This window comes from Zosterops lateralis (genome assembly GCF_965231275.1).
Source record: "Zosterops lateralis genome assembly, chromosome: Z".
NCBI classification, from domain to species: domain Eukaryota; kingdom Metazoa; phylum Chordata; class Aves; order Passeriformes; family Zosteropidae; genus Zosterops; species Zosterops lateralis.
Window position 1 is genome coordinate 61,898,412 of NC_139800.1, and position 27,372 is coordinate 61,925,783.

Genomic DNA, 27,372 nt, shown 5'->3' on the forward strand with positions numbered 1-27,372 from the left:
CACTTACAGCCACAGGCAATGAAGTCAGTTGTCCAAGGGTTTCTCCAGTCCAGCTGTTCTCTGTTGATGAGATCGCTCTTTGTGCACAAATGCAGATGACTAACCAGTTAATGTCTAAATGTCCTGAAGTCTGTATTATTTCCTTTACTTTCTATTACTGCAGAAATCATACTTCTGAATACCAGTGATGACTTCATCACTTAAAGCCAGGATCCAATTTCAGGAGCACAAACTTAATTTGTGTGCCCATGTCAGTAACAGGAATATTTTAAAAAAATCAGTATCAAGGCTAGAGACCCTATTCCTGTCCAACCCTTTTTTATACAATCTACCACTGGTTCCTCCATTAGCTTATTTTGTCCACCCTCATTTCTCATTTGATCTTTTTCAGATGAACAAGTACTTTTCCAGGAAGGACAACAAAGAGTAGCTGAAATATATAACCAAACATAATTCAGATTTTGTTTTTACTTTCAGACTTGTTTTTTTTTTGAATGTGAGCACTAAGTTAATCCTACCTCAAAAAGATGCTATTGTAAGTGTCCAACACAGAAAAATCTGAGATTTAAACCAGGTAGGGTTGGGTGAGATGACTTGTTCAAAGACTGGACATACAAGCCGAGTCCCCATAAATCCTCAAGATAGTATCCCATACTGCTCTCACAACGGACATTCAAGTCTAAAGTGTCTTTTTTTCCCTTTTTTTTTTTTTTTTTTTTTTTTTTTTTTTTTTTTTTTTTCTTCTCTTCTCAGTTAAATGCTTACAAAGCTTTAAAGCAGAGTGGCATTTTGCTTTTGTCTTCACAATAAGCACCCTGGTCACTGAGGTGTTTTCCTTCTCAGTTCTCTACTTCCAGCTTCTTCCATGCTTACCTATAGCCATCATGGATCTTATGTCATTTCTACTCCACATCAATAGATATATTTTGATTTAACATGTCAGCCAGAGGAATTAAGAGTTGCATGTCCACAGTATCCTCTCATCAATTTTCCAGACAAACTGAATTTAAAAATAAGTAGATATATTTATCTAAGTATATATGAAAAGCCAAATATAACAAACCATTCAGTCTGAGATTTCAGGAAATTAAATTAATGAAAAACTAATGACAGGTTCACAGCCTAGTCATTAAGTTTCTTAAATTGCATTTTGCCTGTGCCAGAATATTGATGCAGCCTCAGAGACTCACAGGTAGCTCAGCAGGTGCCTGTCTATTATTATGGCACCTATCAGCACCAGTCAGGGCCAGGTCCTTGCCATATTCAGCACAATACAGTAAAATGAAGTGGCAGTGTATTGCAAAGATCTCAAAATGATGGACCTAAAATTTTTTTAAATTGCCAAAATTTGCAGATTTGATGGAATTAGGACTCTACAGTGGGTACAGTAACTTGAACAGTGTTTTAAGGGTTCTCATTGTAACAAAGCTCACTAAAGACACCCTCTCCCCCTTTTTACCTACACCTTTGTGCAAATTATCAATATATACATCCAATATTTTAGCCAAAAGAACCACAATGAATAGTTTACACCTGTTAAAGACAATGAACCTACTTTTCTTCGCCTAATTATTACATTTCCTTGTGCACTTTGTAATTTTACAGCAGTATGAATGATGTAAGATGGGGACAGCATTAATGATTCTCACAATTCTGTCATGATTCCCATGATATTTGGAATTTTTTAAAAAATATATCATTTAAGTAGAATTAAAACAAAAAAAGCTACACCTCTAGTTATATGATGATGAGGAAAAAACTGAAAATGCAAAGCCTAGGGACTTAGAAACATAGAAAGCAAACAGCAGAAATCTTCCACAAAGATTCTCCTGTGTGGGTCTTTCATACAGGCAATGACAAGGAAAAACATTCTTTTTAAAGCAAAATAATTGAAAAGCGACAAAATTTGGCAGAAGAACTCAAAGGAGGCGTTGTACCAGAAACTTATTTTCTGTAAACTAAATATAAAATTGACTCCATCAGCTTGAAATTCTCACTTTCTGTTAAATTTCATAAAATTATTATAAGCTTTGAGTTGGGAAAGTTCCACAATTTACCATCAAGTAAAGCAAACTGATTCTGAAAATAAATCCCTGACTACACTGTGCAAGAGGATAACAGAATTAAGAAGCTGAGATGTGTTCATGAATCATGGCGTGAGTTTTTCAAAATTGGTAATTAGCAATTAGAAAAACACAATGACGCAACAATTATTTTTAGGGCTGTGCATTTAAAAGTAATTTACGTGTAGATATTATCACGTGCATGTTTAATTTCAAACCACAATTACACAAAGTTTTAATTACTAAATATGAAGATACATTCTAACATATGGCTTGATTTACCATTTGTAATTCAACCTATAAACAACAGAGCAATAAAACTTAACACATTCATTGGTGAAACTTTATTTTCCACATATTTTAATCACTTTCAATTATTCCTATAGTAATCTATGACACAACAAGGTACAGAAAATGTGTGCCTCTGTTGCAGTAACTGGGTAATAGTTTCTGTGTATTTGAGCATGATACTGCAGACTCACTCTTAATATCCTGCAATCAAGGACATGAGAAAATGTAGATCAAAAAGCTGCAAAGATCAATAATGTTTTTACTTGATGTAGCATGTATTTGAAAATTGCAGCCAAGCCTTAGTTGTTTGTTTAATGAAGGAATTCCAAAACATGGCCTCATTTTTATGGTGAGAAGAAATTTGGAATGAAGACCAAACATTGGCCACCAAAATTCTGTAAATAAAAATGATCCTCCTTTTATACCAATTTCATATATGATGGTTCTATTTGGTCTCTTTCACTTTGTATTTCCCAACAAAGTGCAAGCTAATCAAGGGACAAGGCAGAGCAGCACTGCCTTTCCTATGCTACCTCCCTCAGCAGCTTCAGACAAAGGAGCACCTGGATGGGTACTGTCTGTGCAAGGCTGAATGTTGTTCTCTGCCTTTTCCTGGATGAACACCAGCTCCTCCCACACAATGGTATGAATGTCCATGAAAAATACTATGGGGTTTTTAATGCCAGAACATCCCGTTTTCACCAACAGCCTTGCACCATGATGAACTGGCAAGCTGTGGCTGAGACAACTGCAAGCCATCATTCATGACAGACCTTGCAGCTCTGAATATGGAACGTTGACTCAGAAGATATTAATTGAAAACACAAATATTTTTGGGTATTTCTGCTTGTTTTTTTCCCTGCAAACAAAATAAAATTCAGAGGGCTCAGGCAGAAACCTTCACTCCAAATTAAAGCCATATGCTTCACACTGCTCTCCTGTAAGAAACATGGATGCAGAAGGACCAGCTGTGCAACAGGTCTCCATAACAACTGTAACCTACAATTTCATGAATCAGTTAACCCAAAAACTTGCAAAGGAAGTGTAGAGGTGGTACAGTTGCTATATGGTGTAGCTGCTCTATCAACCTCATCATCACCCCCACATGAATCAGAGAAGAAAGTGAAGGGATTGAAAATGTGTTCGTCATAAGACAGTAATTGCCCATCAGCTGCTCCATTTCTTTTTGGAGCTCACTGCAATTACTAAGTGCTGTATGGATATAAAGTTTAAGCGAAAAGAGATGATAACAAAACAAAACCGTACAAATTAATACTGCAATGAAATAGTTCAGGGTTTATTTCAATGATATGTCCTTCAGTGTATGAATTATTTAATCAAACTGCTTCCAGTAGAACTCAAATTCAAACTACCTCTGTCTAAATCAGGTGCTAATACCCTTTGATTTTTTAGAAAAATATTGAGTTACATTAAAAATACATTTCAGATCTAGTTTTGCATGACAGATATGTGATGTGTCAATGGCTATGCATTATGTTCTTCCTCTGAGGCATGCATCTCCTGCAGAGACAGCAGACTACAGAAGCTGACCCTTACTGAGACCATCTTGTCTTTCTGACAAGGGTCCTTTTTAACTTCTTACTTACTGGTTGCTTCCTGCGATTGATAAAAATTTTCGCTCAGCTTGTGATAATTTCACAGGCCCTGAGCACCCTGACCCTGGAAGCCCCAAGGTCAGAAGTCAAGTCTTGTTCCGAAACATCAGTGTGCTTCATATTATAGTAGAACAAAAGTGAAGAAATATCCACCAGTGTGACAAGAGAAACAGGCAAAATGGGAATGACTCCTTGGTCATCTGTTACCCAGGCCACCTTAAGACATTGACTGAAACATGATGGAAAAACTCTCCAAGCATTCTTCAAGTCAGCTTTCTGTTTAGGAAACACTGAGAAAGGTCTCCAGTTGATTTTTATTCCTCTGCTACATGTATGTATCTCTGGGCATCTGGTGACCCAAACAATGTGGCTTTACAAACACTACAGAAATTCTGCCAAGCTTGACTTTGGACTCACAAGTTGCACCAGAATAACCTGGCCTGAAACTCAGAGCAGCTGCAAATCACAACTCAGGAACGCCAGGACGGAATAACTGCTCCCTAACATTCATGACATCTCAAGAGCAACAGGCATATGCAACGCAACACAACTTTTGCCCAAAGATGTGGTTACAGAAGGAATTATTCACTTTCAAGGTCTCTTAAAAATTCAGTTTTGAGACTATTTATTGAGCAGACAATAAAATACCTGTGAAAAATGATCAATTATCAAATGATCTTCAGATCAGGAAAACTAACTGTTTCTCAAGTCTCCAACCTGTACACGTCATGTGTATTTTGCACATACCCTTCCAGAACCACAAAAAAAATGAAAATGGCATTAATTTCAACAAAAAAAAAGGGGGTTAGGAAAATCTCAAGTTCTTAAAATAACACCAGTGTCCATCATCTGGATTGTGGTTTTAGTCTTATGCTACTTAGAGCAGCATAAGACTAAAACCAATAAACTCATTCATGCTTAATCAACATACTCATGCATGCTTGATCTAAACTAAGGCAATTATTTATGCTCAGGCAGGAAACACCTTAATCAACTTTCAGTTAGATTAAACTAATGTGTTGTAAACAAAAGATGTACATATATGTCTGCCATTTCCTGTGTCTATAAAAAAGTTGTAATGTTCTGCAATTTACCTTTCCATGATAAACAAGGCAAACTACAAAATAGGATAAACTACAAAACTTTTTTGTAGTTTTCTTCAATAAAACACATCCTGATTACACTACTGTCTTAAAATCACATGAGAAGACTGCAGCTACAGTAACAGAATGGTACATAAGTTTAACATGCAGTTTGGTATACCAGATGGGGTCGAGAGATCTGCCTTTAGAGAAAAAAGTGAAAGACTGACAAAAAGACTAGATGTTCAGCAGTCTCAGCACCAGATGTAGAGCAGCTTTACACGGAGCAAAGTTTTTCCTTATATCACTGCAGAGCCTAATAAATGGGAAAACAAAAGTCTTTCCAGCAAGTTCTGCAGACCTTTGTAGAAAACCTGCAAAAACTGAATAAAACTGCCAAATTTCCCCACATTTTCAGTTCCAATCTATATACAAAAAGCTGCATTTGTTACTGTGACTTTGCTTTTAAACTGTTCTTATATGTACTTAAGTCTCATATTGTCCCCAGGTCTTTCTGCCCCACAGCAAAGACTGGTGTCTTTCAGTACATAGTCTGTACAAGAAGGATGCAGCGTATTCTGTTTCCCCACATTCTTTAAGGTTCAGGCACACTTGGCACTTTACCTCAAAACCAGAAAAGATTGCAGTGACTTTCTGGTTGCAAAGAAATCCTGACCTGTACATGACCACTGGTTCAGTTGTTTCTACCTGACTACTTTCAAGAAGGTGATGACAAAGCATGTAGAAAATCTGTGATGGTCTTCAGGAAAGAAGGCAATGCAGAATTCACACTTACCAACTCAACAAAGGCAAGTCCACCATAACTGTGAGCAACAAAAAACACGTTCTCTGCAGCTGACTGGGAAATAAAATGGTCCCAAACATAAATGGCATGTTCTTCAGGAGAGCCATTATCCTGCAGAAAGAAATTACGTTTGTGACAATTATCTTTTAAAAAATGGCAATTCTGCCTAAAAGCAACGTGTTCCTTTATGTTAGAATGTTCTGTTAAAACAAAGATCAAATGAATACAGACGAGTATCAAAAAGAGAAGAGATTCTTTTATCTAAATAAAGAAAATTCAAGGTTGCAATTTAAACACAGTAAGACTCTTGCTTTTTGGGCTTACTTTAATAACAAAAATTATGCATCCACAAAATTTTGTGTAAATACCATGATGACAAATCTGCTAAACAGAGGCATTCATAGGAATTATAAGCCACAGCTCGGATTTTCATTCTTTTGACAACTCTTTGTCAAATGTTTGTTCACTGAAGGTTTGTTTAAAGTCCTTATGCCTTAGACTGGTAAATAAGAACAGGTAGGAACAATATAAATACATAATCATAGAAAAATTTTGGTTGGTAAAGACCTATAATTTCAGGTTTTACTTTTTTTTTTTTTCATACTATGAGCCACTGGAAACCTGAATTAAGATGAAAATGATGGTATTTGCAACTACTCTTTTAAATCTTACTTTTTGTGATTGCAGACTATGAGACATGGTGCAAACAAAACACCTCTGACTAGTGGCAGCCATTACTCTGGAGTTTTTGGTAGCTAAGACACCACGTTTTCTTACTATTGAACAAAATTTTGTAAAAGCCAGCCAGTGTAAGTCACAGAAGGCACTAGAGTGACACACACTGATTTTTAGTGCACTTTCATCAAAACTCACGGTTGTGTACTTCTATCTTAGAGGGTCTTGGAAAGAACTATACTCTTCTAGATTTTCCTTATTTCTTGCATTGTTCAGGTGATAACTACAAATTTGGTCTAGTTTCAGGTGACAAGATTAAGATGCTGGGCTAGGTACCCTGTTCCACCAGCATTTCACACACCTAGCAACAGTGGCTCTTTCCAGGCTCTTCAGTGCCAGAAAGAGCTGATCAGTCAATGTCATATAGTTTCCTAAAATTTGTGTCTCTTTTCCCTTTGCTTTGCGCCAGCAACAACTTCATATCCTTAGGTAACTCAGACACAGACAACAAAAGCCTTGTTTCCTTAGGAAAAGGAAAGCACAAGCCAGTAAAAGCCACTGGTAATCAGAAGCTGCTTATCACACAGTGTGAATTATTGAAATTCATCAAGAATGTTTAGGTGATCTAGATTTCAATTCCATTCTGCAACTCAGTTTTGGGGATTTAAGCTCTTATAAGTGTCTAAAATTAGTGGCAAGAGACACAACTAAATAATATGGCTGATTTTGGCTTGTATTTTTATTCTCATAGTCTGTTTTCTAAGGAGACCACAACAAATCTTTTATGGATCCTGACTCAAAGTTTTTAGAATAATGATGTACTTTTCTACTTCAGCAGCAGTGATTATAAGACAGAAAAACCTGACTCTCTCTTACTCCTGGACAGATTCTGCTCTTCATTGACTATGACAGCATGTAGTTTTAACCAATTACATATCACCTATTGTAAACCACATCAGTGTGAGAAAGGACTTATTTCACAACAGTTTGTTGCTGTTTTGAAATTTGGTTGTATAGATATGTACAGAAAGTAAAGACTCCTCTCTTTGTGAGGAATGAGGGAAGTTTTTAAAAAGAAATTACACAAAGAAAATATGATTGACAAACCAGTTACTAAGATAAAGCTGAAGGACAATTTGAATAGCAGTTTCCTGTACAAAGTGATGTACTCTATAATCTGTATGGAAAAAGCACATTAAAACACTGGAAAGTTTCAGAACTACTAATTTATCTAAAAGATTTATCTTAGCTATATACACAGGAGGTACTTATTTTTCAATAATAATGTTACCATTGATACTCTTAGCAGCAATTTTTGTATAGATACCCAATGGTGTTTAAACAGTTTGAAAAAAAGAAGACCTTTTTTCTGCTTAATATAGCATTTTCAGGTTACTTTGTATTTATTATTCTACACCCTGCTGGTAAAAGCACACATTTTTAGATTCCATAAGACTAAGACAGGAGCAAAAAGCTTCTGAACTCAGCCCAAAAAAGCTTTCACCAATCAAAGCATAACCAGTGGTCTAGTAAACTAAATTAGTAACTGCACAGCTTCACAGTCCAGTACAAAGACTCAACAGGATTCTATAAAAGTAAAAAGAAATGAGATAGAATGAGTTAAATATAGATTGTAACTACAGCTTCCTTTATTACAAGTAAAAAAAAAAAAAGCCGTAAAATGTCATGATAAACCGGGTTGCTGTACACTCTGCTAAACCCTAAACAAGCTAAGAAAAGCACATATGTGTAAGAAGGAGTTTGGAGAAGTCCTATATATTTAGAAGAATAGCTCTTTCTTCAGAGCATCTGCTTATTTTTCCCCTCTGTAACAAGCATATTATATACATCTGAGACCTGGCACCAGGTGTGTACATGGAACATCCATGCAGGAGGAGCACAGCCGATCTGCTTAGGATTTCAAATTGTGCTGGGTCTGTGAGCTTTAACCTCTACTGCCTGGTTTGGATTAAATTATGAGACAGGATGCTGCATTTTCAGCTTGAAAGGTGACAGTCTCAGGCAGCTGTTGCTTTCTGTAATTTCACTGCAGCTAAATTGAATGCACTTATATACAACACTGTTAAATTATTTGATAGAGAAGGGGTCTCCTGGTCGAAGTTTACATAATTATCTACACAAGTGTACAGAAATGAATGGAGAAATCCCACTATGCACCTCAAAAGACACCTCAGGCTGAATGCATTCTTGATGTACTTTTGTGAAACAGATTGTGATGGAAAGATGCTGGAAAACTTGAACTTAGATTTCCTGCTGCCTAAAGCTGATCATCTGTAAGGGTTAATTCTATGTTAAAATAAGTGATATGGCTCTTTGCAGTTGTGGAAGTCATGGTTATGGATCTCCATCCCTCTGAAAATCCTTCCTCTTGATCAATACATATAATTAGTCATGAAAGGAAAAAATTAAGAACCAAATGATGTGAAAAGACCCTCACACAATGTTTATCCAATACTAAATAGCCCAAACAAGGCTATTCCTGGGCCATCCATTGGGCAGAAACGTTGAGGGAGTGAACTCAGATTTTGGTCTGCCATTTTTTATAGCTAGTACTGTGAGTCAAAAGGTATATAACATTTTACAAGTGGTGCCATTAGGCGTACACAGATAAGCAGTATGCACACTGTGAATACAATATTACATTCTGTTGCATTCAAAAAACAGGTCAAATTTACCAATGCAATATCACAGTCATTAACGGTTAAATACCAGGTTGGAGTGATGCAGCAACTGAACCCTTATCAACTATGCCAGATTCTAACACCTAAACATTGCAAGGTCTGCAATTATGATGGACTACCTGAGTCGATAACACATGGAATTGTCTAAACAACATTTGCATATTTGTGTAATTATTTCCTAAGGTTAATTAGCTCCTGCAAAGCAGCTTGCCCTTTGAGACTGCTTACTGTGACAGGTTCACGCATTTCGTGTTTCAGTGCCAAATTTTACTACTTCCCCCCCGCCCCCCCCCAAGTAACCTGTTGCCAGAAAGTTGCTAGATGGGGCAAGATCTGGAGGCCTTGAACCAACATTAGCTTTGCTGAGGCAGAGCAGCTTAGATCCCCACCTTAAACTTCTAATACATCAAAACTAAAAAAAGCCACATAAAGAAAAAAATAGACTAAGAAATTTAGTTTTCAGATCTGGTAGCCTTCTACTTTAGGGTTTTTTTTTGAAATCGAGGACTACGAATCACATTTTTTCTGAGACAAGGGAAAAGTGAAATGCACACAAATAGGGAAATATGCAATACAACTGAACAGCTTTTTACGAATTTATTTGAAGGTGGTTTCTTTAATTACCACTTATCACGGCACAAAAATTTCTCCTTCTAGCTCGATAAGCTACTGTAAACAAGTATGGTACATGCGTTAAATATGGGAGAACAGAACTGCATACTGGCTGGGAGGCAGAAGGATGCAGAAGGCTCTGATCTCCTGTCCCTGGAGATGTTAAGATCTTTCCCACCAGGAATACCCTGACAGTTGTGGATGGTTCATCCCATTGCCTCAGGGAGCCTTGGGGTAGGCAAGCAAACTTTATCAATTCACCCCAACCCTTCCAAAAAATCATTATATTTAAATTCATATAAATTTAACTATAAAAATACCCTGTTACAACAGCACCCTTCATGAGTACTAAACGATGGTTATCACCTGTTGCATTTTTCTCACTCTTTTTCCAAACATTTGTCTTACAGAAGACAAAAACCTTTTCACTAGGGAGAATCAAAATGAAAGTATATGATGGGTTACTACCACCAGAGCAGCTCCAAAACTTCTGAGCAAGAAAGAGGCCTAAGAAGCTTTCGTCATGGTTCATGAATGTCACTCCCTTATTTAATGATCTCCCCAACCAAGACTCCTCCAAACCAGACACTGCTCCTCCCACAGCTCATCTGGTGGGAGACACAAAAGACAGAGGTTATGGGTTGAAATTAGAAGAATTTACTGGAAACAGCAATGAAATAAGAAAATGAACAGTAGCAGCAGCAATATTAATAAGAAAAGTATACAAAAAATACGGTTATTTACATGCAAAAAAATGTTCACTGAGCCAAAGCTGACCTAATGCAACCCCCAAAAATAAACAAAATGACAGACAGACCCTCCTCACCCCTGCTCCTCTTCCTTACCGCAGGCCATGGCCCCTCTTTCTGGGAAGAATCTCTAATTTCTCCTCCAACAGTAACAAGAGGTGATACAGAATAATAACCTAGACATGCCCACACGGCTCCCGAGTCCATTCCCTCACAGTTACTGCAAAAAAATCAACTCTGTCCTGGCTGAGAACCAGGATAGCTTTGAGGGCAAGAAAGCCGAAACAGAAGCAAAAAACCCCACCACTATGTGATTTTTCCCCCTATACCAAAGACAGTAGCTAGCCATGGCATTTACAGCCACAGAGGAGGATCAAAGTAAAGAGAGGGTGTAAACTCAAAACCAGGAAGGAAGTGAAAGAAAACATTTTGTATTAATATATTTTTGCAGCATGAGTATGTGAAGACAAGACTTGAAAGTGTCTAGCTCAGGATATTTAACCAGATTTTGACTTTAACTGAGAAATTCCAGTGTATTAGGAAGCATCTACCTGAAAATCTTTTTTACTTTTTCAGTCATGGAGTTGAGAGAATTCTTGCGGTTCCCTATTCCAATATGAGAGGTGATCCCAGGAGACAGCAGTACCTTTTATTAACAGTAGGAAATATATTTCTGCTTTACTTACTGACACAAGCAATGCTAATCTGTATGTTACATAGATGGAGACATGTAAGCATGAAGATGGGTTGGCTCTTGCACAGCTCTTAAATAGCTGGGCTTTAAGGAAGTATGGCAATAGCCATGCCATAGCACTATCTTCCGTACAGGGGTAATTGCAGCTGTGTGAAACCAGACAAAAGGATGCTGCAGAAACAAACACCAAGATCATCTCAGCAGCAGAGCAGTTATGAGTAGGGGAGATAATATTGGAGGAAAAGTGATAGGGGAGGCAAATTTATACTAAATCTTAAATCTGACAACATATATCTGCAATTCATTTTAGCAGGTCATGTAAAGAGCACAGGAAAGCAAGGATGATGAAGACTGAGCAGTGAGTCAAGCAAGTTATTTTAGTTGCTGTGTCCTGAGTGAGAAAGAGACAACTTGAGAAAAATTAAGAGGAGAAGAGATGAAATCATAGACAGCTGATGCTCTGGCCTTGAAAGTCTGAATAGAGGACACATTTCTTTCCTCCTTTTATGGCCTCTGTATGGATTTTATGTGCATACTTTGCCATAATACAACCACAGAACTCAGCAGGATTTGATCATCTGTGCAGAGTGGGTTCATGGTCACCAGTGTCTGGTGTAGCTCTCTGGAAACACAGAGCATTGAATCTCCACTGGTTCAACATTAAAATCATGTAAATGCATGAGTGAAGTTATTTTATTCAGCATCTGTATTCAGAAATTCCTTACTTATGACCTTAGTAGGGATTAAATCATGAGTCTTCGGGTGTAAAAATGCCAGAGTCTGGCACTTGTAGGAAGAAGGGGTGAAATAAAAAATTATACTATCTTTTTAAGGGCACTTTCTGAGGTGGGGGCAAGATACCTACTCTGGCAGTAGGCAGCAGCCAGTTTTGAAACAGAAAGAGAGACCAGGTACCACAATAGCTAAGTCTGGTCATTTGTGGAGTTGCAGGATATAAATAGCATAGCCAAGGTAATCTGGCACATGCCTTCAGAAAGCAATATGGTAATATGACTTGAAGGTGTTTTTTTTGTTTGTTTGTTTGGGGTTTTTTTTGGTATTACAAATCTTAGTTTATTCCCAAATCTTCTGAGTTTCTGTTTCAATTTCTTCTGCCTATTTTATTTGTAAATTGGGCAGGTGATTGAAGTGTTCCCAATATTGCTTATGAAGCCTCAATAATGTTGTGTGCATAGAGTCAGCAGCACAAAGGAAGACCAGAAGTCTTATATAGGGCAGTTAAATATCCATGTTAAAGGTAGCCCCACCACCAAAACTGCCAACAATTTATCAGGAAAGCATGCAATCTCAACAGTCCTGCTAAATCAAGAAGTGTTCCATGAAACATGCAATATCTGGGATGTCAAACAGCCAAATAAAAGATGTAAATCAAAAATACCTTTGGTGGACTGATACAAAATTTAAATTTCCTCCAACAGTGCAGAGAAGATGAAGAGCTGGTTTGGGAGGAAGTGGTGATACCAGCACTTTGCTATGGTACAAGTCATACAACTCCTCAGATTAGACTTAAAATTACAAGTTTTAGCTAATGCAACAGTGACGTCTAGCCACGCTTTTATGCTTTGTATTTCGGCTTCTCCCCAGGGCTTCTGCTCTCCCCAGTTCCTACCACAATTACCATTGAAGGTGACTTCAGATCCTGTCCCACTTTCCCCACTTCAAATGTAAGCTGGGCTTTCCCTGGTGAGAGTGGTCAGGAAATAAAATTTAGACTTATGCTATATATATATATGTATATGTGGCCACAGAGCAAGCTTGGATCATAACATGCTAGGGCAGTAAGAGGCAGTTATTTTTCTCCTTTTACTCCATCTTTATGGCACACAAGAGAAAAAAAAAGCAACTCCAAGACAGAAAAGCATTTTTCCAGCTGAGCCCTCAATCACTACAGTTCCTAACCAAAAACCTAGAGCTACTTTTGGATCAAAAAACCTCAAACCACTCTCGACTCCTGTTTCCAAAGTGCTCCAACCACTTCTGCCTGGTGAGGAACAAGCTGGAAATCAAACCACTTTCCACTCTCTCAACCACAGGCTCTGCCTCCAAGCCCTCACTTAAAATATTTCAACAGGTCTGAAATCTGCTCAACAATGCCCTGAAACCACAGAGAGGCACTGTCAGTGCCCACAACTCTTCTTAAGAGACGTGCCAGTGGTCTCAGCTGATTATATTCCTGTTGTTTCCTTTTTGGCAAATGTGGACCTTCACAGGAGGCCTTCAGAGTGTCACCATGTCAGAAGCATGCAGATGTTTTATGATATATGAGCATTTTCAGAAGGCTGGTGTTGCAGATGGAATTTCTTAGATTTGCATTAGAACTGAGAGTTAAGCAGAGTGAGTTTGGACATGGATCTGTGCAAAAATAAAGAAAGCAGCAAACATTATCTGTGTCCTTCACTCAGCAATGACTGAGCCTCTCTGTATGGTGAATACTTTCTACTGCTCTGTTCAAATGCTCTCCTTACTTCTTCAGCTTTTTATTTGGAAATTCAAGTGACTTTGTGACCTGAAAGGGTTTGCTGTTTATAAAGTAAATCCTAGATTTCAGGCTAAATTAATTAAGTTGCAAACATTATTATATTGTCCTGGTTAAAGCATCTGCCTGACATCCATGGCAAGACAATTTTATCAGGCTGTTATTCAAGTATGGATTTTCCCATTATTACTTCTGTTGGAATGTCTTGCCACAGACTCACACCCAACTGTCTTCTAGTAAAGTGTGGGAAAGGAAACCAAAATCAAGAAAAAAAATCAGGTAAAATCAGTTGCTCAGTGACTTTTAATTATGACCTTCACCACTAAGGTTGTTTTTTTTTTATTATTATTAAGAGAAGCATGTAAATAAACACAAATATGATATTTGTCTTTTTTAGTCTGGGCGCAAGAACATTGCTGACTCACTGAGATAAAAAAGTTGCAGGAGAAGAGAATAAATAGGAGGAAGGAGGATAATTAATCAGAGAAGGTTTTACTTAAGAATTTTTTTTTCCTTTCCCTTTCAGCTCTCTGACAGACTTCTTGATTTTTGTGTATTTTCTCCTTTTTCCAGATAATTTGCAGGGTTCCAGGCAAAGGAAGGCTGAATTTGAAGTAGCATGTCCTAGCAAACAGCTTTGAAATCCTGCATGGAGAAACTTCTCAGACTGAAGATGTAACAACAATTCCTCAAATTAGTTCTACCTGCACAGTCATACCATGGCTATGGAAAAATACCTGTGCAGTTCACAAGAAAACCTGTACACCATGATGATCTAAGCATCATCTGCCAACGTCTGCAGGTGGTCTTACGCATTCTAATTTAAGTAACAACTACAGTCAAAGATATTCCAGTTGTTAAAAAATATTCAAAGACTGGGGCAGCTGCATTTCAGCACTGTTATCAATACCTACATTTTACATCTTTTTTACGTCTCCTTGCACTTTTTCCTTCCCACACTACTCAATCTCAGGGATTGAGATTCTGCCCGCAATTTATTTCTGCAACAAACCATCAGATTGTATCTTCACAGATATCCTCCTTAGCAGCCACGTTTCTGGCAATAAACAGATAATTTGTGAGAGCAAATAAATAAAAATGAATACAATACTTTCATAGAAAGAACTATCTTCACAAGACACAGAGAGATCATGCCAGTCATTTAAATGATTACATACATTTTTCTCAACACTAAAAGCAATTCCTTTGGAAATTAATGCATCAGAAACATTCAAAAACTCTTAATGGAAGTCATGCAGAAGTGTTATTTTTCTATTTCCTATAGTACTTAAAAGCCTATTTTATGCTCCTGTTCTTTCGATCTGTTTATATGTTGTAATGAGAAACAGACTTTTTTAAAAACCATGCTATTGCAATAAAAATACTACTTTTGCCAAAGAAAATGCAGCTTTACCCTCCACAGGAAACAACGAATCTATACAAACTTCAACACATTTAAGTAAGATAACAACTTAGTATTTTCAGTAACAGCTATGGTTTCAGAACATACCTCAGCTATAAAGTTGCTGTTAAAGAGTTTATATCTTTTCTGCAAATTAAATGAAATAAAATGGCTTTGCTCTGTACTGTTCTTCACTTCTCCATCTCTATGTATTATTCTCAAGAGCAGTTATTTAAGTGAAAAAAGATTTAATTGGCTCAGAGTTATTTGATTTCTCTTAATAAAGACTGCAAACTGCTCAGTGCTTTAAGTGAATTGATATATTACTTATGTAATGCACAGTTACAAAAATTTGCTGAAGTGCCTTAATATGTAGAGAACTATAGTTAATTGTATTTGAAGCAACTGTCATTAGCTTATGAAGTAATTATCTAGATAAACAATCTGAATTTCAGATTTGCAATCTTCTGTTGCTTCTCATCTCAATAAGCTGAAAAGTAGAATGTTTAGCTACTTAACCCTGAATTCTGCTTCCCCATTTTCCCATGCAGATGCACCTCTGTTATTTTTGTTTCATAATAATGTACCCTAGGAAATGATCTTTCATCCCAATGAGCTGCTACACAACCCCAGAACTTGCCTGTCGTACCTCTACCTTGAACTCTGATTCCCTCGTGTTGATTATTTCATTAAAACAGGCTCTTTTCCACACAGATTAGCAAGGCCGTTCGCATTGCAGCAGTGGTGCATCGCTGTCGTCAAAGATCATTAGATATTAGATCAACAGCAATTTTCTTCTAACACATTGCAAGTTTTTTTAACAACTCAAAACATCCAATTACATAACAGACAGCTTGGCTGTATTTTAAATTAACACAGATGCTAAAGCCAGGAAATGTAATTCTCAGGATATCAGAACAAAAGGTTCAAAGTAAAAAAGAATTCTTATATACCATAAGATTATCAGGACTAGACTGTCACACTGTGACCTTCCTGGCGTCTAGCTAATCTGACAATATTTGGCAGAGCATTGTTTCAAATCAATAACTAATTAACAAAGTACAAAAGAAGTTGTACTGTTTTTGAGCCTCCTTGTTAAAAATGGCTTTTGGTTGCACATGGGCAGAAAGGTCACTTTTATGACATCTTCAGGAGTCTTTCAACACCTTGCCACTGTCAGATTAAATTACTTTTAGCAATTAATTGTCATAAATTAAAACAGAAGCACATTTGTTACAGCAGGTTGTCGTAATGACATAATGAACAGTTGTTTTGGTATGAATTTTTTCCAACGACCCTCTATCATATCTTAATTTCTTTGCTTGACCTAACTGGAAAATTGGAAGCAATCTTGTAACTCAGGCGGCATAGGCCAAACATTGAGGGTTTTATTGAGATTATAGACTGAACAACAACAGAACAGAAATTCCAGAGACAACTGAAGATCCTGAGAATATGTATCTTATATAAAATATGTAATCTATGTTTATGCTGCTGTGTGGGATAATAAAAATAAACCCTCAAAAAAAATCACATGGATGCCACTTTTGTTACTGTTATAAATGGTCCTTGATGCCATGTTAATCCATTATTAGAAAACATCATTTTTTTGGATGTATTTAAAGACAAAGATTCAGTAGATTGAACACCTGCAGTCTTTGTGCATTCAAACCATTACTCAGTTCTGGAGACAGGGATCTTATTGAGATTTAAGGAAAAAAAATTTTTTGTTCTTTTAGGTCCTTTTTTCAAACTCCTCTGTATGCTGATGCACATGTCCATCTTACAGATTAGTCCTATGACGCTTACCATCTCAAGTTTGAGTTTGCCAGAAACCATTACATCAGGATAAAAACAGACAACAATCCTAACAAAAGTTCCCTGGATAAACAGGAAAAGAGAATCAGGACAGACTGCAGGACGCAGACTCCATCCTGCATTGGAGAAGAATGAGCTTGTGCAGAAGAATGGATCTGGGCAACTGCAGCATCTATCCTTATTGGTATCAGCAAGAAGTCCCTGGGTAACTTGTCACTAGCCCTGATTGCTCTCTAGGAGCTAATTAACCAGATCTTCAGGCTAACTGACTCTGGAAGAGCTCTGACAGCTCTTATAATGAGCAGCAGAGGACTGTTTAACAATCTATGTTAAACATATTTTTCTATTTTTGTTGTTAACTTTATTAGAGCAAATGTTCCTATACTAACATATTCTAAACCTTAAATCATGTTAAGTCATAAAGATGAAAATGAGTGATAAGAACTCACAGCTGCCAGGTACCAGGCATCTTGGAAATCCTGCACACTGTGATCACGTTCAGTGTATCCTAGTACGATGACCAAATACCCAAGCAGCATGGACTTATTTGGAGATGGCAGCATTCACACAAGACTGGACAGAAGTTTCTTAAGTAATTTGTAACTCTTCATGAAAATAGGCACAGGTGTAAGAGATGAAGAGAAGCAGGGCTTCTATGCAGGGGCTTCAAGGCAACCTGCATGTAATGCACTGGCTTGCTGCTAAGCTCTGGGTCTCAACTTGAAAATAGCAGTCTAGACAAAGTCTTCTAAGAAGTAGTTGTGTGCAGGCTTAATTAAACCACTCTTTGCTAATGCTTTAATAAAGCACTATGTCATGTCTTCCCACTTCTAAACACACACTTTGCAAATGATCAGTTTACATGTCACAGAGTGTTTTCACTCTTTCTGAAACTCAAGAACTGCTTTACAGTTTAAAGTGAAATCCTGTGGACTCAAATTAACAATATAGACAAAATCCTGGTGAAGATATAACAAAGGAGAGGAAGTAGGAAGGATGTGGGCAGTACTTGTATCCTTCCCATTATTCCAGAATGGTCATGCTAGTAACATCTGGACAACATCTGTGAAAAAACTTCTGCTGTTCTGACTGAACATCTTTTAGCAAATTCAAGATAATGATCTGTCTTGGAGAAATTCTTGATCTCTGAAGAAATCACCAATATTTGTTTAACACACCAGTGTTAAAAATGTCAAGAAATACCAGTGCCTCTCTGTAGGGTTTTATATCTTTCAAGATGCATTTCTGTAGCAGTACTTCTGCAAGACCACATTGTTTTAACCATGCTGATAGCTCAGCAAGGTTCTTGATATAAATCACTTACCTCTCTCCTAGTGTGGATAGCCAACCACAACCTCAGTAGTACTAAATGTTCTAGGACAGTGAGATTTGTCTCTCTTCACAAGGTCTACTACTCATAGATCAAATACTTCTTTGAGGCCTGAGGTGAAACTTTGTAATGTCAAATCACTGAACTACATCGGCCTCAGAGAGAACCTCTGAAGGTCACCTAGTCCAAAACTATGCTCAAAGCATTTTCAGCCAGGACTGGTCACAACTGCCATACCTCATATTTTCCAACAAAAGCAAGAAAGTGGGAGCTCTGTAGTTCTGGTGTTGCAGAAGTGTAGAAACGTACAGCTCCCCACACCTTGATTCAAAGGCATTTGAGGGAGAGTGACTTTGCACACACTCCAGAGAGGTCCTGAAGATGACTACAGCACTTCAGACATGAAATAATTTATGCTACTTCCATACCATAAGATTATCTTTCCAATTTTTGTATGCTCTGTGGACCCACAGTAGAAGTGAGGCAGTGGTCATCTTTTGCCATCTGTCTTTGCTAGTCTAGCAAAGCTGAACTCTGCCTGGCCACTTTATCTTTGGATAGAAACAGCTTTATTAATGGTGCTGTTAGGAAATGACACCATGGTTATTTACCACCACTGTAACAGAATAACAATGGTATCTCAACTTCTGCTCCAGTGATGACACTGCTTGGCACCCATTAGAGAAGAATCAATTTATGCATCAGCCAAACTCTGTAAGTCAGCTAGAGTAGCTCAAAACAGAAAGGGAAAGGAAATGGTAAAACAACATAATGAACAGCAAACAGCAAAAGAAAGGTATTTAAGGCAAGTGGTCTTAAATCAAATCAAATGCTGTTATTTTAAGACCTATCACAGCCATAACTCATCTTCTCACTTAAGGCAACGCAGTCAGAGCCTGCATGCAGTCAGAGCAGCATGCAGCATCTGAAAGCTTGACATAACTCACTGAGGAGAACTTCACACACAGTCTTCACTGGTAATGGATTTAAAGATAACCAACAGTCGTTAAACGTAAGCCCATCTTTTTTTGGCAACCAGTGCAAGGGACACATGATAAATAACACAATCTTATCATCAAATGTGTTTGTTAATTTTTCAAACACACTAAGTGGAGTAGCTAGAGAAGTGGGGAGGTGCCCTACAAAGTGCCATGTGTAAGGGCAGTGATGAATCAAAGCCTAAGGCCACACCTAGGAATCTTTCAAAATTACTTAGGCAGCCTAAGCTTTGCTAATTTTCTTCATTACTTTATTTCATTACTTCAAAAGAATTTCTCAGCAGACCAGACCCCAAAGAAATAAATATCTGTCATCTTAACATCTACATGCAATTAAAACTTCTTTTTTCCAGGTTAAGAACAGAGTGGTCGTGACACAGTTAAGTGGTAATTGCCCAGTTTTATAGGACATAGGCTGAACAGGCAAGATCCATGAAATCAGATTATTCAGTTACACAGCAGGTGGAAAAGATAGGAGATAGGAATGAAGAAACATTCTAGAAGGAAATACCAGTCCAAAAGAACACACTGCAGATACTTACAAAGTACCAGCTCTATTGCCTGAACTAAATACATTTTAAATTCCTTGCTGTACTATATAGCTGGATATTCTGATTGAATCTTTGCTTTTGGGAGAAAGAAAAACTCTCCAGTCTCATGTATTCTATGTCTGTCATAGCCCACATTAAGTCAGAGGTCACCTTACACAGCTCACAGGATACCAAACGTAAGAGTGTGAGTAGTTTTTGTGTGCTTTGGTGTAGGTAGTGCCTGTGTGCACACACTTGCACATGTATGAGCACAATATTCTTCTCATTCCATTTTTTTGCTATAAGTACCAGACAAAAAGATCTCAAACTGCTGCTCTCCTCAAACAGAACTCTTGGTAATTCTAAATGCACATCAATCTCACTTTACTTAGTAATTTCTCTCCAAGCAGTGCCATCTATTGGGAAAACAAACAAAAAAATTCAAGTTTTACTTGAAAATATACAAAATACACCTCACCGGGTATCAACAAATTTATTCTGTGCAAAGCACTGATCAAAAAAGACAGAGAAAGAGAATGAGAATCAACTGTTAAACAACAAAAGTGTAGAACAATGTGTCTGAACAGCATGCAGCCCATTGAGGGGAGAAAACCTGCTACCAACACCACTGACCACAAGACACAAAAGCATTTTTGATCAGTTTAGAATCCACTTTTATCCAGAGAGACAGAGATAAAACAAGGATTCAGCTGAGAGAGGAATGGGAAGATTTCTCAAAATTTAGATAAGTTAATGGCTGGTGATAATTTTAAACTAGACTACTTTAGGAATGACTTCTGCCTGGACACTATGGAAATGAAGTTAACAGCTCTGAAGTTGCTAAAACCTAATTCTTGGGGAGTGTTGATCTGATATGGAGTTCACTAAGGCATAGCAAGAACAAGAGGACAGTTCTCCTAAAAACTCACAATCAGGCATATTTCTTTGCCTGCAGAGTGATGGAGACAAACTTAAAAAAAGATCAACCTTGTTCTTCAACACGTAAATAATTCAAAATAACACCACGCAGTATATAAATTCACAAAAAGTAAAGATTTTGGTTAGTAAAATCCTTAACCTGTAAGAATTTTAAAATTAAATTAATTAATTGCTATAATACCTAATTTTTCAAATTTCAGCCACCAGTGAATTGCAGGGTAGAACCAACATTCCTTCCTGGGCAGCTTATTCCACATTGTTCCACACCTCTGCTTCCTCCACTATTTCTAGTCCCTTTGGCAGCTGTCACTGCTTCAGGCAGCCAAGCAGCCTACACAGGAACCATCAAATTTATCTTAATCTCAAAAGCTAGAATTTTTTAAATATTTTTTTTTCCTGAATTTACACTTTGTTTTCTATAGCAGATGAGGTGAAAACATCCTCCTCTTACTCTGCATCCTGTACCCCAGTTCCCTGTCTGCTGACACTCAGTTCCTAGACTCCACAAATGTTTTTCTGACCTCCATGCACTGCAATACAGCCCTCATATCCTCCTCTCCAAAACACATAAATATTTTCAGAGGTGTTCAGTCGGGTGGTATGTCTCCATAGAAAAGGGTTATTTTGCAATAATGCCATTCAGCTTAAGAAAGCTACAAATATGTATCTCAGAAATTAATTTTTATCATCTCTCACTATATCAAGTGTCTTATGGCTGACTGGTCCCCAAGAAAAAACACGTGAAAAACTTCCAAGTTTTGCAAAAACATGTATGTTGCCACTCAAGCCCCTGCTAAATTCTTTCTCCAAATTTCCCAAACACACTGAAATCTAGTAGCAAAATATACAACTGTGTGCAGAATGTTAGAGAATATTATCCTTGGGTTTGGATCTCAGCTAAAATCCTTTCATTCTGTTAGATAAATGATAAAGGATACCAGCAAAGCGCAATCTGCACTGGCCCAAAAGACCTAGAAAGTCTTTGCAGTCCTTCACTACAGTCACTCTACAATCAAAACGAGGCAATATCAGAGTTCAAGGTGTTTGAATGATTTTATTTACTTTTGCCTTCAACAAGTATGTCTGCATTCTGCTGAGCCAGTTTTCTTCACCACTACCCCACGAACTGGCCACATTTATGAATGTGAATGCCATCTGAAAGGAAGAAGGACTCTTCTGACTTGTGAGTGAGAATCTTTTCTAGCACCACAGGAGCACCTTACAGCTCGTGGTGGGAGGAGAGATGCAAGCTGGTTCTTTCTTTTAGAAACTTACATGGCTTCCCTCACATTTTAGGAGCTGGATCTAACAATGGACACTTTATCAGTATCATGTAATGAACGTCTGAAAGACATCAAAGCTAGATGGTCCCGATTTATTCCTTTTCTTTGATTAAGCCATACTTGTGAAATGAAGAACAAAGAAAGGATATAGCAGAGAGAAGAGCCAATGGTGTTCTTGAAGAGATACAGATTTTCCCTTCAGTGATTATCTGTCTTTGATTTCTCAATTGCTCAAGGAAAAGAAGACAAATAAAACTTTCCAGGATTAGTAGATGCAAAACTTACTATAAGAATTCTTTATAATCTCAGGCTTTTTAAAAATACCTAAGTTAGCTGCTCATGCTAAATAGTCTATGCATAAATTATTGAACACTAGTTTAAATTCTCCATTGTTTAGCTATTTAATGTAAGATGCCTGTTCATTGTCGTATCTATAGAATGAAACGTGACATATACATATTCTTCCTGATTTACAAAAACTACTGTGAGAACTTAAAGCTTATCTGACCTTTTAGGAATGATGTGGTAGTCTAACTGCAGGTACTAAGTGTCATGGTAGATGTTTGGCTTCCAGCTGCTGGCCCAGGGTGGTGCAGGTCTCTGGTGGCACAGGTTCTGCAAGACCAGATCTTTCCAGGTGTTCCTGAAGCACACCGAATGTTGTAAACTACACATGTTCAGCACCTAAACTGCAGTGTCTTCTCAGCTTTGAATGCCCAGTGCCCAGCAGCACATAGGGAAAGAACAATGCCATGGTAGTTTCTAGGCAGTTGTCATGAGTCTTTTATTATCAGCATGATTTTGCTTGCTGCCTACAAGTGAAGGAGATTTCTCAAGAACATAAGGAAGTAACAGGCTTTAAAAGTGGGCAGAGTAAAACCATGTGGTATTTCAGAGGTATATATGAAGTAACACTGGTAGTTGTAAAAGGGGAAACAAAACAAGCATTGTTTGTTGTAAAAGGGGAAACAACATCAGCATAAGACTCTAGAGGCTGCAGTCCTGACGTCTATGTTTGCCACAGACATTCTTTGTGCTAAATATGTCCCTTACCTCTCAGAAGCTGTTTGCCTAGAGCTTGTCATTTTGTCTCCCCTGGTGGGATAAAGGGCTTATTAGCTTTGTCTCATCAGCTGGCTAATGTAGTCACACAGGTTTTGGACAAGCGCGGGCACGCACCTTGCCAAGCCAAGGGGATAGGTCATTGGCCCAGATATGGCCACAGGGTGAAACCAGCAGCTGGTGGGACTGCAGCTATGTCAGGAAACGGCTCAATCTTCAGAAATCCATGGCTCTGAAAGGTCCCCCACACAACCGGACACTCTGCCATGACCTACAGCGTGGTTACGCTTTATGTCAGCCACACCAAACAATGAGCAGAAATGGCACAACTGTGCTTGCACACTTGCCAGGATTTCCTGTCAGCCAGCGGTCATTGCTTACTTAACTGTGTATTAAAACAACTGCCTTTTACCACTGACAAATTATTCAGACATATCTATTTTTAGTAAAACAGATTAACTGGTGGCATATGATCTTTTCCTACTTAATCTCTCACAGAAAATAGGAAGAATTATTTATGAAAAGTATGTTACATCCAAAATTAATTTCATTAACATGCTGTTGTGCTATAGTAAAAATAATACTTGAAATAAGAATTATTCAAGCAGATATGCTCAGTGGAGAAAAAAAGGACAAAATTCCTAGCATACAGGCTTTGGAAAGGCTTATGCCTTTTGTCCACAAACCCGACCCCATTAGCTGGTCTGATAAAAGTAATTCTTCCTACTTCTTCCTTGGTTGCCTCTTTGATATCTTTCAACTGTTGAGGCAACAACATTATTGCAAATTACTATAAAATTATGCAATTTATACTTCTTCTTTCATAGCATTTCAGAATCCACTCAGTATACTTGTTTAAGTGGTGAATGCAGTTTAGAAGGGAGAAAATACTAATTCACATTTCTAAGTATCTTCTAACATAGAAAAGACATTGTCAATGTGAAAATCTATAGGGAATGGGAGATGGCTTAGAATGGAAGGAATGATCATGCCACATTCAAGCATGTATGATCTGTTGCCACAGGAAAAGGTTAGAGAGCCACAAATTCTCAGTTTCCTTCAGTAACAAATGAAGGCTGGCTAGGTTAGTAAGTTTCTGGGGGGAAAGCATTAGCCCATTAGCATTAGCCCAGAGCAGCCTCTGGTGGTCTAAGAAAAAATGGTAATATTTATACCTAAGGATAGAAATACATTTTTAAAAAGGATGTATGTACATATTTAGCTATTTTACTCAATCCTCCATTCAACATATTAAAAACCAGATGCTTTTAAAATGATCTGTCAATATGCTTGTTAAAATCTGAACAGTAAGAGTATTAAAATTCATACGCATTCATTAGCACATTATATAAAAGTAAAATGCTTGTGTTTAATCATTCCATAAAACTATTATAGTCAATGCTGATTAACAAAAAGTTTTTTCTCTGGTTTGCCTTGCTAAAATTGAAATAAAATTTACAAGAATGTTACAGAATTGATGACATTTTCTGTCTTCACTTGTGAATTCAGTTGGCAGATGTTTTCAAGAACAAAAAAATCTGTCTTGTTACAAAACATATTAAGCAGGTTTTCCTGCCATAATGTTTGACATGATGTTTATTACCCAGACCAAATCAGTTCCTTTAACAAGCCATAATGTATGCCAGAAAGTACATTATTTCATAGTTAAGGAAACTTCCAGCATGAAACAGTAAGTACTTTGATCTTTCAAGAGCACTATACTTAATGCATTACACACTGCCATAGTAGTTTTTATTTATACTCAGTTTGTACAAAAATACAGTGCAGTTTGATATTTTGTATTTCAAGACTCAGCTTTTACATATTCTTGAGTACCCCAGCTATTTTTTTTACTATGAAAATAAAGAAAATACTTAAACATAATTACCAAGGAAGAGTTCTAATTCTGCAGTTCTTAAAAAATCTAGCTGCACAAGTGAGAACATCAACCAGACAGCTTTAATTTGTTCACATGGCATTTCTTCATTAGATCACAATAGATTTCAGTGACCCTATGAGAACATAACTGAGGATATTTATTCCTGCTGCTTAACAATCTGAAACAATTTCTCCAGCATATTTGACATAAACATATTTTTCCTTCAATGCTAGATGAAATTAAAGCCTTCCTGTGAGGAAATTTTTTGTCTACTCTATCCATAATTTTTCCTACTTGGCAAAGTTGACATAAGGCCTGCTCAAGTTTTTCAAAACTCTTTGATGAGATCATTACAAACCATATACTATCCTTAAATATCTCTGTTGAGTGACAGCATGTCTTATTTTAAGAGCCTTGTGAATCAAATGTATGCTATACTATACAGTAAGGTTGTACCTGAACTGCCCTTTGAGATCACTCCAAACCAGCATGAACACTGTACCCACAACAGCCTGTGGAGGCACGTCTCTGGGTGCAGGCAGAGAGCAATCCTATGGACTCAGGCATGGGAGGCAAGAAAATTGCAAATATAGCATTGCACCTCTTGCAATGACCTATAGACTTAGCAGTTCTGACCAACAAAGTAAATGGAACCCTACTGAAGTTCCAGTTTTGTTTCAGAAACTGATAAGCAAGGAAATTGCATTGACTTGTCCCTCAATACACTAAAACAGGTAGGTTTTTCTTTCTTTTTCAAAAAACTGTCTGTACTGGAGTCTACTAAGAAAAAAAAAACCCAAAATAACAATTTCAGAATACAACACCAAGCTCAGAAGAAAACCCAATTTCAATTAATTGGCCTGAGGAAGGAGACCACCAACCACACTTCCACTAAAACATATACTTGACTTGAAGAAAATCAAATAAAGCAAACTTCAACAGTCATATTTAGGGCATGGAGCCGTGCAGAAAAGAAAATGGGATGGAACAATATATTTTAGATTTTGAGGGGGTCAAGCCTCCTGAAACCAAATTTCACGCCTCATCAGGCAAGAGTCATGAGAAGGTAGAATTGCTAAAAAGGTTTACTTTCAACAAGGGAACACTGCACCTGCATGCTGACTAGACTGCTTTCAGACAATACAGCAGCACTGTCCACTGGATTCTCATGGACCTTACGTTAAGACTGGTTGCCCATCTTAAGAAGGAGAGTTTGGCTAGAGGTCAGAATAGCATCTTACAAAAAAGCTGCAAACAGAAAACACAGTGCCTTGTTGGTCACTTTGCATATATATATGCATTTCTTTGTTTCCCACACTTAAGTATTTTTCAAAAGATAGTAAATAATTATGGTATTAGTGACAATCTTGTATTCAAGTTGTTAGCCCTTTTAACTAGCCAGCACAGTTATATTTCTTCTACAAAAATTGTTATGCTAAAAAAAAATTAACAGGGGCATATTAAAATTTAAGATTATTCTAACATGTATCTTGCTGGATTTTTCTGTTTCTCATCAGAATGACATACATTTTTATTGTTTTACCTTCACTGTGGAGTTTCTGATGTGTTTTACTGTTGAATGAAAATGCTAACTTCCATAATAAGGGTTTTGGCAATTGTGCGACTCATTCTGAAATGTATAATGCATAGTATGTACATGAAGCAGAATGTGCCAATGTGCAAATAATATTGTTTGTGCCCCCTGCAGAATTAGAAATCCTCGGGTAGCACTGTTATAATGATACCATGCTGGTAGCATTACAAAGTGCAAAGGTTCACTGAGTCAGAAAAGGGCAAGGGACATAGTTTCTTCATCATACCACTCTCAAGTTATGCTAGCTTAAATATTTATTAATATATTAGCAAGTTGCCTCCTTTATCTGCCTTCAAAAGTTTAGCTCAAACAAAATGGATAGCTGCACATATAAAAACAGTACATTACAGGGTAAATTTGCCACCACACAAGATGAACACTAGTATTTTCCACAATACATTATTAATTTGGCAGGTGATAAAAAACTATCAGGCTGTAATTATTGCCTCCCCAATATAATACAATATAATACAATGTAATACAATATAATACAATATAATGCAATAAATGCATACGTGACATGTGAAGCTAGTATATTGCCTAAGCTTCACAACAAAGAACACCTCTGTTTATAAAATGGGGTTTAGAAAGTGTTTCCTAAATAATTTCTTTCCTGATAACACTAGTGAGTTCCTCTGGGCTTTATTTAAAGTTTCCCTCTGAAATTAAAAAGAAATTCTTTGTAACACTTCCAAAATATCATGATCAATAAATGAACAAAAATACCAAAAGAATGAAGAGCCAAGAACCC

General features: G+C 37.3%; 1 protein-coding gene across 3 annotated transcripts in view; it reads right to left on the reverse strand.

The window, feature by feature from the left end:
• The window catches only part of ARB2A (ARB2 cotranscriptional regulator A), a 261,976-nt gene that overhangs the window by 99,762 nt on the left and 134,842 nt on the right, over positions 1-27,372 (reverse strand). For 2 of the 3 annotated variants that reach the window (XM_083883525.1, XM_083883526.1), the window contains one exon: positions 5,849-5,968. The exons of the other annotated variant lie outside the window; for it this stretch is intronic. In XM_083883525.1, the coding sequence (XP_083739651.1) occupies positions 5,849-5,968 (120 nt within the window). The remainder of the gene's footprint in view (positions 1-5,848; positions 5,969-27,372) is intronic. 3 annotated transcript variants of the gene reach the window in all.